At 37.0% G+C, this 13,088-nt stretch overlaps 1 protein-coding gene across 1 annotated transcript in view; it reads right to left on the bottom strand.

The window, feature by feature from the left end:
* LOC150077313 (uncharacterized) overlaps positions 1–2,312 on the bottom strand; it is a 123,593-nt gene extending 121,281 nt beyond the window's left edge. Inside the window, exon 1 of the mRNA XM_090385854.1 lies at positions 2,289–2,312. Coding sequence (XP_090241980.1) covers positions 2,289–2,312 — 24 coding nt within the window. The remainder of the gene's footprint in view (positions 1–2,288) is intronic.
* Positions 2,313–13,088: the final 10,776 nt, after the last annotated feature.

The following is a 13,088-nucleotide window of genomic DNA, read 5'->3' as shown; positions in this document are numbered from 1 at the left end:
AGCTTCCTCTCTCCATATGGCTAATATCAAAATTATTATGGCCATGCATAAACTTCTATTTCAACAGTTCTTTATGATGATTCTTGAATCTGTGAAGCCAATCTATCTAAATATTATTAATTACTAAATTAATTTAAAAAATCTGTTACAAATCACATAATTTAAATTATTGTTTTATTATGGTTGGTTGATTGTTATCATGGCACAATAGCATCTTAGGCTATAGTGCACTAAGTCAAATAGTATGATATAATATAGAACAATATTTGTATAATACAGGGTGAGTCACGAAAAAATAGCCCCGTCAATGAAACTACAATACGATGTATGCACAAATGGGTAAATGTATAATACATTACCTGCCATTAAAGAAGATGTTGGAAATGACCTCCTTGAGCTACAAGACAATACTGAGCCCATGTCAGCATGTTTTGGAAAACTTTCTGCAACACTGTACCATCAATGCCTGCGATAGCAGTACGAATGTCCTCCTGTAATTCCTGAAGACTTGCAGTTTCGTCTCATAAACTTTCCCCTTAAGGTAGCCCAAAAGGTAAAAATCACATATGGACAGATCTGGGGAACGTGGGGGATAAATCTTTGCTGACAGTTCTTCCATCTGGAAAGGCTTCATGAATTCCAGCCAACACTCTGTGGGATATATGGCAAGTGGCCCCATCTTGTTGAAATGTGTACCACCCCTGCTCTTCAGGGGTTAATTGTGTAAAGCTTTCAAATATTGCAAGGTACACGTCTGTGTTAACAGTTGTCTCAAAGGAGACGGGCCCTACGATCCGCAGTGCTGATGTGGCACACCATACTCTGATTTTTTTGTCATGAAGCGGTTCTTCATGGAGTTGGTGTGGATTTTCAGTTGCCCAGTACCTTGTGTTTTGAGAATTGATGTGTCCAGATAAATGAAACCAGGCTTCACCTGACATAAAATATTGAGTTGGATTGAGCATCCTGTCAATGATGTTGTTGAGGAGCCACCTGCAATAATTTACACGTTTCACTTTATCTGTCTCTTTTAATTCTTGCATGCACATTACACGAAATGGCTTCAAATTTAGAGAGTGCGGTACACATACACATGTTGTCTGACTTACACTGACTTGCTGGGCTAATTTCCAGATACTCTTCCTGGGGCTTAATTTCATCCTCTCGTGAATATTGCACACTACAGTTGGCATACAAATAGATGGGGCTCTGTTCTTTTTTGCATTGAGGACACTTCTTGTTTTGCACCATTTCTTCATCAGTTGCTGTATACAGAGTTTTGCTGGTATCCTGGCAGTGGGGAACTTTTCCGCAAACATTCTTCTTGTTTCCTTAAGTGAACCCGTACGCACATATGCCTCAACAATTGCAACTCTTTCTGAAACTAAATAAAGCATGATACAGAAAACCCTTACAAACACACAATCGTACCGAGACACAAACTGGATTATGTCTGGCAAAACACTGTCTTCCAACGAGATTGACTTTGAGAGGTGACACATGCTACTAATCTATGAGGGGGAAAATTTGTTTGTGCAGGTGGCTAGTTGCATGTTGATTGGCTGCTGGTTCTTCCAAGTGCGAAGTGGCGGGCTACTTTTTCGTGACTCACCCTGTATAATGTAAAGCAGTAATAAGAGGTAAAAAAAATAAAATCTCTAAATGAGATTATGCAAATTAATAAGCTATAAAAACTTGAATATATCTGACACACTGTCATCAACTGATAAAGTCTAAATGACTAAGGCTCAGTTAAATGAAGGAAAAAAAAAAAAAAAAGTCAGATGGGTATGATTACTAAAAGATGTATATTAGAAGTGCCAAACTTATAAAAGGTGCCACAGTAACTGTATGTAGGATGATTTTTCACCTCACCCTCAGCAGCTATGAATGAGTGATGTACCAATAACTTATATGGAACTGGGCTAAAACAACTTCTCCTGGTAAACCCTGTGCCAATTAGACTGTCAAAGCATAATTATAGGTTTGATTTGGTATGCCCATACCAAGATTCTTGCCATCGTGGAAGTAATTTGTTATGGATTAGATGCTTGCAGTCTATATAGGGAATGTCATTCTGAGGCATTGCTTAGCTGGCTGCAGCATCAGCAATGTGTTCACTTTTTCAAAATCATCTGACTCTAAGATTTCTGTTATTTACTTCATTACCTAATCTACATTATTTTCCATTATATCCATAATCCACAGTCCAGCTTCCTTGCTAAAAGATTTTTTTGGACTGATTCACATTGTCTGTCAATTATTTTGTCTGAATCTTCTCTACTCACATTTTTAGCTGTGTCATATACCATTGGTGAAGATATTCAAGGGCTAGTGTCGGCATTGGATACCAGTAGTGCTAATCTGAAAACTCAGCACTATCACTGGGGGTTTCCTTCACAACATACAGGAATCCATGAAGGGGGGGGGGTATTGTGAAATTTTCTAGTTTACTATATAATGGTTTATTTTTACTACATTTTATCCTACTTTATTCTACATTGGGTCAAAATATAATGCTTTCAAAACCAATGAAATAGAACAGTGCACCTCTTTTCCATCATTTCCACATCTTGATTCTTCAATTAAAGGCAATAAGTCAATCTGACTAGCTGGTAAAACAGTCAGTTCTTTTAATGGAGGAGGGAAATTAGAATTTATTCCAATTTGCTGACGGCGATGATAAATGGTTGTCTATTGAAAGAGAAAACAAATTAATATCATAATACTCCAATACAAGTAAACAAAACATATAAAAGTGATTCAGATGCAGATGCACACAAGGAAATTTTTTATATATAAATTCAATTTAATGCTCAATAAATATAACAGTTAAAAGAAATTACAACAAATAAAAATAAAATACTCTCTCCCACAGACCTAAGGAGGTTTATAATATACAAAAATATCAAGTCATATTTTCATGGTGAGCATCTCACAATTGATCTAATATACAGACTATCTATTTTCCATAGATGTGTATCAATGGAAAACAAGTTTATTTATTTAACTGATTTGTTTAAAAAAAAAAAAAAAAATTGTCCATTTTTGCAATTCTTGAGAAGGAAACATTCTTTCTGGAAGCATCCATCATTTAAAAAAAAAATGAAAAGATGCAAGACTGACTAACAACACATTTTATTATTATTAGCCATATGGTACAAGGAAGCCTGAGGCTCATGCTACACCAGCCAAAAAAAAAAAAAAAACCATCCTGAGTTACCCCCTGAGAGAGAGAGAAACGGGGAGAGAGAAAGAGAGAGAGAGAGAGAGAGAAAGGGAGAGAGAAGTACAAAGGAATCACCAAGAAAGAGAAGAATGATGATATCCAGCTCAGGACCCTGGGTTTGCCAAGCCCATACTCACCAGATGCGAGCCCCCGGGTTATTAGGTTCTTGATGTTGAATTTAATTACAGATAAGTTCCATACATCATATATGTTTGGAATATTCAAATTGTTAACATTTCTGTTTGATTGTGAATATGAGAATTCAGTTTTACGACTGAGCCACTTAAATGTCCAAAATTCAGCTCCAGAAATTAGTAGCCACAGGTAGAATGTGTCCAAGTGGATGGCACATAAATTCCAACTGATCTTAAAAATGTTAAAAAATAACTTCCCAATATTTGGAATTTTGTAACCTTTACCAGATCAAAATTTGATGAGCCACATTTTCACTACTAATGGCTTTTCTAATGTTTTGTTTGACATCTAATATAATTCCAGAGTGAAAATGACACGGGGAAAAAATGCTTGATTAACAGCAATATCTCGTACGTCTGGCAAAATTAAAGTTAATGAATGAGGATTTCGTGATATTAATTTGTAGACTATTTTGTCCCAAGTAACTTGATAATTTGAAATCCTTACCCTGTCAATCTAAAATTAACACAGGAGCAGACAGACAACACACTCTATACATTAACATACCATGAAGAATATCTTATAGTTATACTTTTCCAATTAAAAAATAATTAATGATGCAGACTGAAAGTGATACCATACTGAAAGAACACTAAAATTAACACTGATACCATTCTAACAGATATTTAAATTTCTAAGTTTTTTATGTAAAAAATATATCAAGTTGCCTGCTAGTGGGTTAATGCTATTAAGCTGTAAAAGGAGTTAAAGGTGGTTCAAGGCAAAAAAAGACTTGGGGTTAAAGAGTCTTTTTAGTAAGTATATATAGTAATAGTAATCACCATAAAGTGCAAGGAAGCCACAGGCTTTTGCTGCGCTGGCAAAAAAAAAACAAGTAGATAATGTAAAGTAAATATGAAGCTTATCAAGAAATGCAAACAAGCAGCCAAGAAGGCAGCACTGATTAATCCTTCTCTCATCGCAAACAGGTAGAAGGATGTTTTTAATCAGCAAAATAAAGTATGCAAAGAATGCATTTAGAATATTAAAATCAGGCCTGAATGAAGGTTCAAATAGAGCCATCTAGATTGGTGAGGAGCACGACTGTTGTCAATATGAAGAATGTCTTCGAAGGTGTAAATTGCAAAGCTTTGGAAGGGAAAATTAATTGAAGGGTATAAGACCTTAAATAGGATGAGTAAAATAAAGACAACAAGAACTGGGGAAAACAAATATAAGTATAGAACAAGCCTGGGCACACTACAGCCCATGTGTCCTGTGTCCACTTTTTGTGCGGCCCATCTCATGCCGTCATTTTGCTAGTAACTTTATCAAGATAACAAATACTATCATAATATAATAAATACAATGGAATCAGCAGTGATAGTTGTTTATTATCAACAGTGGTAGATAATCAACGATACTATCTTCACAATGCTATGATGGAACTTCCGAGAAATACTGTTTTGGCAAAATTACTGAGTAATCGCGTGCATGAGGAACAATAGGGATGCGACTCCATACTTTCTACCTCCAGTTCGAGTTGGACAGTCATGTAGTATGGAGCTCGTCGCTCGCAGTAACAGTGTTCTAGTGTGTGAATTTACACAGTTTATATAAAAATCAGTGTGGTGAAGATGACAATGATTAGATGAATGGATTACCACCTAGTTGGATCAGTTGGCGATCGCTAACACATCTGTTGTTTTCTTGGTTGAATTTATGTTTTAAGTTAATTTTTTGTGATATTTTGATTTGGATTTATCTTTTGAACTTGTGACAATCTTATCTTATTAGCTTATAATTTGAGTGCACTTTGTGACTTTTTGTTTTAATTTTGTTATCCCTGTATATTTCATAAAATGAACAAAAAATGAAAAATCAAGGATGAGTGTCATACATTTAATGAGGAATGGAAAACTAAATATTTTTTCACAAGCATTAAAAATAGAGCTGTGCATTTGCAATGAAAGTATTTTGGTTTTTAAAGAAAATAACATTAAGAGACACTACACGACTAAACACCCTAGGCATGGAGAAAAATTAACTGATAATTCAAGAAAAGCAACATGTGATAAACTCATTAGGAAATTATCTCTACAGCAAAGTGTTTTTATTCAACAAAATGATGAACAGGAAGCTGCGACAAAAGTAATTAATATCATTGCCAGTAAAATCACAAAAGCAGCATGTGAACCATTTTCAGATGGAGAGTTCATTAAGGAATGCATGTTAGAAGCTAGTACAACTATGAAGTCTAAATTCCAAAACATAAGTTTGTCTCAGCTATCAATGTGTTGAAAATATCACTGATAACTTAGTAGAGTGACTATCAGCAGAACCGAAATCCGTGGCATGGTATTCCCTGACTCTCGATGGAAGTACTGACATAACAGGCACTGCACAGTTGCTAATTTTCATTTGTACTTGTAACAGCAATTTTGGAATTGTCAAGGAGTTGTTATCCATGGAATCAATGCAAGACTGCACAACTGGATCAAATATTTTTGAAAAAGTAGAAAATTGTCTAAAGAGGTTTAATTTACCCTGGAATAAAATTATTAGTGTAACAATGGTTTTAGTGTAACATTGTTTTCTGGTAAAAATAACGGATTATTGAAATTGATTCAAGACAAAATTAATGAGACTGATCCAAAACACAAAACAATACCAATTCACTGTATTATTCATCAGCAAGTCTTATGCAAAACTGTACTGAATATCGAGCATATAGCCACACCTATTATCAAATGAAGTTTACAATCGATCCAAGAGATTAAATCACCAACAGTTCATAAAGTTTCTAGAAGACCTTCAGTGTGGCATACCGATGTACCTTATCATAGTCACATAAGGTGGTTAAGTTTAGGAAACTTACTTCATAAAGTATGGGAGCTAAATTATATTATTTTTAGAAATGAAAAATAACTGCAATTTCACCAAGCTTAAAGATGAAGGTTGGATCTGTGATTTAATTTCAAGGTGGATATTGTTACACATCTCAATATATTGAACAAAGAACTACAAGGGGAAAATAAATTTGCACACGATATAATAATCAGTTTGAATTCTTTCCTTCTTAAACTGTGCCTGTTTTCTCCCCAATTGAGTTCTAAAAACTTGGTCCATTTTCCTACAATGGCATCTCTAAGAAATATTTCAGAAATAAAATTTGTTTTTTTTTGGTTATATGACATAAATCAAAAACTTAATTGAAGAATTTGAGACCAGATTCCTCAACTTTCGAAAAATTGAATCGTATTTATTGATTGTGTGGATCCATTCTCTTCAAGCATTGATAATGCACCTGCTGCAGTTCAGCTTAATCTCATTGATTTAAAATGTGACTCCAGCATATGGGAACTTCATAACCAGAATTATATTAGAGGATTTTATAACATTCTTGACCAAAAACAGTTTTGTAACATGAAAAATTTGGCCAGAAAAATGATGTCAATTTTCAGTTCCACCTATAAGTGTAAACATTCTCTGTAATGAACATTAATAAAAACAAACACCGAGCATCCCTGATGGATATCAACCTTCATTGTGTTCTGAAAGTTGCTACTTAAAATTAATACCCGACTAGAATAAGATGATTAATGACTGTAAACAGCTTCATAAATCCTATTAAATAAAGTTGTTAATTTATGAAGCTTGTATTTATTGATTGTATTGGTTGATTCTAAAAATCTTGTTGAGGCCAACTACAAGGTGACTTTCTCATCACTGTCAGATAGATCCTACATCCACAACAACTGCAGCCAACAAGCACTCCCAAATGTCTCGATGCAGCACACTTAAAAAAAATAAAATTTTTCCCAGGCCTGGTCTAGAGGATAAGCAAAAAATTGTAGACTATTAGAAGAAATTATCCATCTCAAGCTGGTAGAGAGTGGAGAGTTTGGTAAATCTCAAAGAGGATAGCCACTTTTTGGCAAGTGGAAAAGTATGAGTAGTTGTGAAAGGTTGTTCTCCCTCCCTCCCCGGCACATTTGTTGTGGACAGAAAAAGGTTACTTTTTTTTGCATTAGTTAGCCAGTCTAATACTAATATTATTTATGACAAAAAAGAAATCTTTTAAAGCAGTGCAGCAATCCCCAACCTTTTCGCAAGAATGGACCACATTCAATGAAATATGCTAATGGTTGCATCATAAAATATAAATAGGTACTACAGGATGACCTTGAAATGGGTTGGGCTGGATTTTTTTTTATTTTTTTTTTAATGAAACCCCCAAACATGAGAGGTATTAGAGCCTATAGTACTTAGTACCGTGCATTTGTTGGAAGTTGAAAGAAGATATTTGTTGATATTTGACTTGAACTTTTGAAGATAGTAATTTTCAGAAAATACGTATGAAGGAAGGTTGTTGTTGTTGTTTTGGTTTTTAGGAGCATTAACAACTAAGGCCATATTGCTCCGGGTATATGCGGAAAGGTCATTCCCTGACCTTTCTGCATACTCTGTATTTGGTGGGCACGGGCTCGAACCCCGGTCTAATCAAGAAGCGTGTGCTACGCACTGCTGCTCAAGGAAGGTTGTACCAAAAAACCGAAGTTGAATGAATAAATGAGGAAGATGAAAAGTTGGTTTTGTAACTTTGGAGTTGGACAGTAAAAGGATGTTGACTGGCTGCAGCACATGTTCAGACTGCTTTGAAAGAGAGAGAGCAGGAATTATAGAAGCCAGTTCAGAAGAACAGTGCCCATGGAAGTATCTACAGAAAAGGCATGCAGCAGAAACAGAATATCTATGAGACAGAGAGTGGAGAGACTATTAGAGATGTGTCATTAATTAACGTAACTGAATAGAATAACTTTTTGAATGAAATTTAAAAGAGTAAGAAAGGTTCTGGGGGCACCACCCCAGATATGGGAACAATATTCCATGGTAGAGCAGATTTCCAATTTGTACAGAGTAACAGCTGTTTGGAAGAAAAATAATGCTGAGAATGAAAGAGAAAACCCAGTTTTTTAGATACAGAGGAAGCAACATTTGTAATTTGCTTATGCCAAGTGAGAATAGAAGTTAGGGTAATCACCCAGTAGAGATATATGATCTTGCCTACAAATTGGAGTGTCATTGAAGATAAGCATAGGAGCAAAAGAATCCTTTTTGCAAGATATAAGACAGGACTGAATTTTAGGAGGACTGAAATAAACTAACTTATCTTTACTCTACTGGAGAATTGCCCAGAGATCAGCATTTAAGGAATTGGTAGTGAATATTCGAGAAGTAGTAGTAGTAGTGGCATGTGATGCAAGAAAGCAAGTGTATGAGCTTATGCAGCATCAGCCAAAAAAAAAAATCACACCATTCCCCCCAAATGCCTGCCCAGTTTCTCCTTAAATTTATTTAACTTATCAACTTCCACAACGACAGATGGAAGTTTGTTCTAGCAATTAACTACTCGCTGGCTAAATTTCCGCGTAACTATTCTACATCTGTCTTTTCTTAATTTGAATTTATGCCCCCTTAGGTTCGTAATTTGAACAAGTGGAAGGATCCCATCAGAATTCAGCGTGCTCAACCCATTCAAGGCCTTATACACCTCAATCAGATCACCGCGCAGGTGCCTAGTCTCCAGCCACTGCAATTTGCAGAACATAAGCCTCTCCTGGTAAGAGGATCCCTTCATTCCCCTCACCAATCTTGTTGCCCTTCTCTGTACACGCTCAAGCAAATCGACATCCTTCCTAAAATGAGGCCTCCAGACCTGTACGCAGTACTCAAGGCGTGGCCTGACCATTATCTTATACAGAGGGACAATCACCTCCTTTTCCCTGCTAACAAAATTCCTATATATCATTGACAAAACCCCATGACCTTAAATGTAGTACCACACAGTTGGTACTTTTCTCTCGGGTTACTTCTACCCATATGCAGTACTTTGCATTTGTCAAGGTTAAACTTCAGTTGCCACTTCTTAGCCCATCTGCCCAAATTATCTAGATCCCGTTGCAGTAACACACTGTCATTAACAACCCTGCCAACCTTTGTATCATCTGCAAACTTCGACACTAAGCCTGATATACCTTCATCAATATCATTGATAAATATACAAAACAACAGTGGACCCAACACCAAACCCTGTGGGACTCCACTAATAACATTAGTCCACGAAGAGCAGCACCCATTGATTACTACCCTCTGTCTTCTCCCACTTAACCATCCTTTTATCCATTGTAGCAACTTACCCTTAATACCATTCTGCTCTAATTTGTACAATAGTCTTCCATGTGCAACAGTGTCAAAAGCTTTTCTGAAATCCAAATATATGATAACAAAATTATTTTTTGCATCCAGTTCCTTTGTAATCACATCATAATAACCAATCAAATTTGTCAGACAAGACTTTCTCTTAACAAACCCATGCTGTGTCTGAATTATTGCTGCAGTCTTGTCTAGATGATCCTGCAATGCATCTTTAACCAGTGACTCCATTATTTTACCCGGAACAGAAGTTAAACTAACTGGTCTGTAATTACTCGTGTCACTCTTCGATCCCCCTTTGTGAATTGGGGATACATCTGCACATGTATCCCCAATCATAATTATGGCTAAGGGTTTGCTTAGTTGCTTTGCCACCTCCTTTAATATAACTGGATAGATCCCATCCACCCCAGGTGCTTTTCTTATGTTTAACTTCAACAATTTCTTCTCCACTTTGCTCTCAGTTATTACAAAATCAAAGTACCCTGCTACAATTTGATAACCATCTGCCATTTTCAAACCTTAATAATTCCTCATTGGTGAATTTAGATGCAAAATTCTCATTCAGTTTGTTTGTTATCTGAGCAGGATCATCAACAGCCGAACCATCGATGTCAAGTGGACCAATCAGATTCATCCCCTTCCTTTTAGAGTTTATATAAGTAAAGAAATTCTTAGCAACTTTTGCCAAGGATTTCTCATAATCTGCCTTCGCCTGCCTAACCTGTGTGACCTGATCACAGACTAACTTATATCTGCCATTGGCTTCTGAGTCGCTTGATAATTTATATGCATCCCATGCATTTTTCTTCTCTGTTACGAGTCTCACTAGTTCATTTGATAACCATTTAAGCCTAAACCTTGAACAATATTTCTTAATAGGTATGAAACTTTTAGTAGCATCCACGATTAATTCCTTGAATGCTTCCCACTTAGAATTTACTGTTGGTAACATTTTCAGTTGATCCCACTGTACAGAATTTAAAAACTGTCTGAGACCACTGTACTCACCTTTATGGAAGCAAAAACCCTTTCCTTTCCCCTGATGGTAATTAAATCTTTAAGTAAATACCACATCAGTACAGTACACTGTGATCACTGCTACCTAGTGGTTCCTTTATCTGCATATTCTTAATACACGAATGATCACTGCTGATAACCAGATAAAGAGTATTACTCTCTCTGGTTGCATCTCAAACATGCTGCTGCAGAAAACAATCATCCAATAAATCCACAAAAGTCTGACTAGTGTGTTAGTGACCAACCCACACGTTCCAGTCAATATCTGGGAAGTTAAAATCCCCCATTATAAGACATTCTGATTTACTAGCCCACTTTATTTCTCTGTACATTAGCATTAGCATTAGCATTAGTAGAGGCATTTGATGCAAGAAAGCAAGCTTATGCAGCATCAGCCAAAAAAAAAAAAAAAAAAGTAACATAAATAAATAAAAATAACCACTTCCACTTCACCCCTCTGTTTGTTCGAAATACCTGTCCAGCTGAGCCTTAAACTTATTTAGACTATCAACTTCCACGACAAGGGATGGAAGTCTGTTCCACCCACCAACCACCCGCTGGCTAAAGGCAAATTTCCGCACATCTATCCTACATCTGTCTTTCCTCAATTTGAATTTATGCCCTCTCAGGTGATTTTTCTGAGCTAGAGGAAGAATCCCATCAGCATTGAGCATGCTCAAACCATTCAAGGCTTTGTACACCTCTATCAGATCACCCCGCTGGTGCCTAGTTTCCAGACACTGTAATTTGCAAAACTTAAGCCTTTCTTCGTAAGAGAACCCCTTTGTCCCATTCACCAATCTAGTTGCCCTTCTCTGTACTCGTTCCAGCAGCTCTACATCCTTCCTGAAATGAGGCCTCCAGGCCTGTATACAGTACTCTAGGTGTGGCCTGACCATTGCCTTATACAAGGGAATAATCATCTCCTTATCCCTGCTAGAAAAATTCCTATATATCATTGACAATACACCATGAGCTACTCTTGCAGCTCGTCTGCACTGCTCAGAGAACTTCATATCTGCCTGCACCACCACCCCCAGGTCCCTTTCATTCTCTACCAATGTCAGTGTAGTACCACAGAGTTGATACGTTGCTCTGGGGTTGCTGTTTCCCATATGTAGTACTTTACATTTGTCAATGTTAAACTTCATTTGCCACCTCGAAGCCCATCTGCTCAACCTTTCCAAATCCTGTTGCAGCAGCATAGTGTCAGTAGTGTCCTTGACAACCCTGCCAACCTTCGTATCATCTGCAAACTTGGACATTAAGCCTGATATACCATCATCAATATCATTTATAAATACAGAAAACAATAAAGGCCCCAATACTGAACCCTGAGGGACTCCACTAATAACATTAGTCCACGATGAGCAGTGTCCATTGATTACCACTCTCTGTCTTCTCCCCCTCAACCACCCCTTTATACATAGCAGCAACTTGCCTCCAATGCCACACTGCTCCAATTTGTGCAGCAGTCTTCCATGTGCAACAGTATCAAAAGCCTTTCTAAGATCCAAGTATATAATATCAAAGTTATTCCCTGCATCCAGTTCTTTTGTGACTGCATCATAGTATCCAATCAAATTGGTCAGGCAAGACTTCCCCTTAACAAAACCATGCTGTGTCCTAGCTATAACTGAAGTCTTGTCTAGATGATCCTGCAGTGCTTCTTTCACCAGTGCCTCCATTAATTTTCCGGGAACAGAAGTTAAACTCACAGGTCTATAATTACTTGTGTCAGCCTTTGATCCCCCTTTGTGAATTGGGGTCACATTTGCACATCTCCAGTCAATGGGTACCTCCCCTGAGTCCAAGGAAGCTCTCATAATTATGGCTAAGGGTTTGCTTACCTCCTTTGCTGCCTCCTTTAATATAACTGGATAGATCCCATCCACCCCAGGTGCCTTTCTTGTGTTTATCTTCAACAATTTCTCCTCCACTTTGCTCTCAGTTATTACAAGATTCTCTAGCTTACTGCTAGAGTTGAATACACCTCTGGCATTCCCCTCGCTGAATAACTCCTCATGTGTGAATGTCGATGCAAAATATTCATTTAGTTTGTTAGCTACCCGAGCAGGGTCATCAACAGTTGACCCATCGATCTCAAGTGGACCAATCTGATTCATCCCCTTCCTTCTAGAGTTTACATAAGTAAAGAACTCTTTGCTGTTTTTCTTCGCATCCCTTGCCAAGGATCTCTCGTAATCTGCCTTCGCCTGCCTAACCTCCTTTGTAACTTGGTTACAGATCAACTTGTATCTATCATAGGCGTCCGTGTCACGTGTTAATTTGTATGTATCCCATGCATTTTTCTTCTCTGCCATATGCCTCATTAGTTCATCTGACAACCATTTAGGCCTAAACCTTGAACAATATTTCTTAGTTGGTATGTAAAGCCTAGTAGCTTCCACGATAAGTTCTTTGAATGCTTCCCATTTTGAATTTGCTGTTGGCAATATCATCAGTTGATCCCACTGTATAGAATTTA

This window comes from Mastigoproctus giganteus, chromosome 12 (genome assembly GCF_048544385.1).
Source record: "Mastigoproctus giganteus isolate SK-2022 chromosome 12, ASM4854438v1, whole genome shotgun sequence".
Classification (NCBI taxonomy): Eukaryota; Metazoa; Arthropoda; class Arachnida; order Uropygi; family Thelyphonidae; genus Mastigoproctus; species Mastigoproctus giganteus.
The sequence above is the reverse complement of the archived record's forward strand: the minus strand, read 5'-3'. Positions and strand labels throughout refer to the sequence as shown.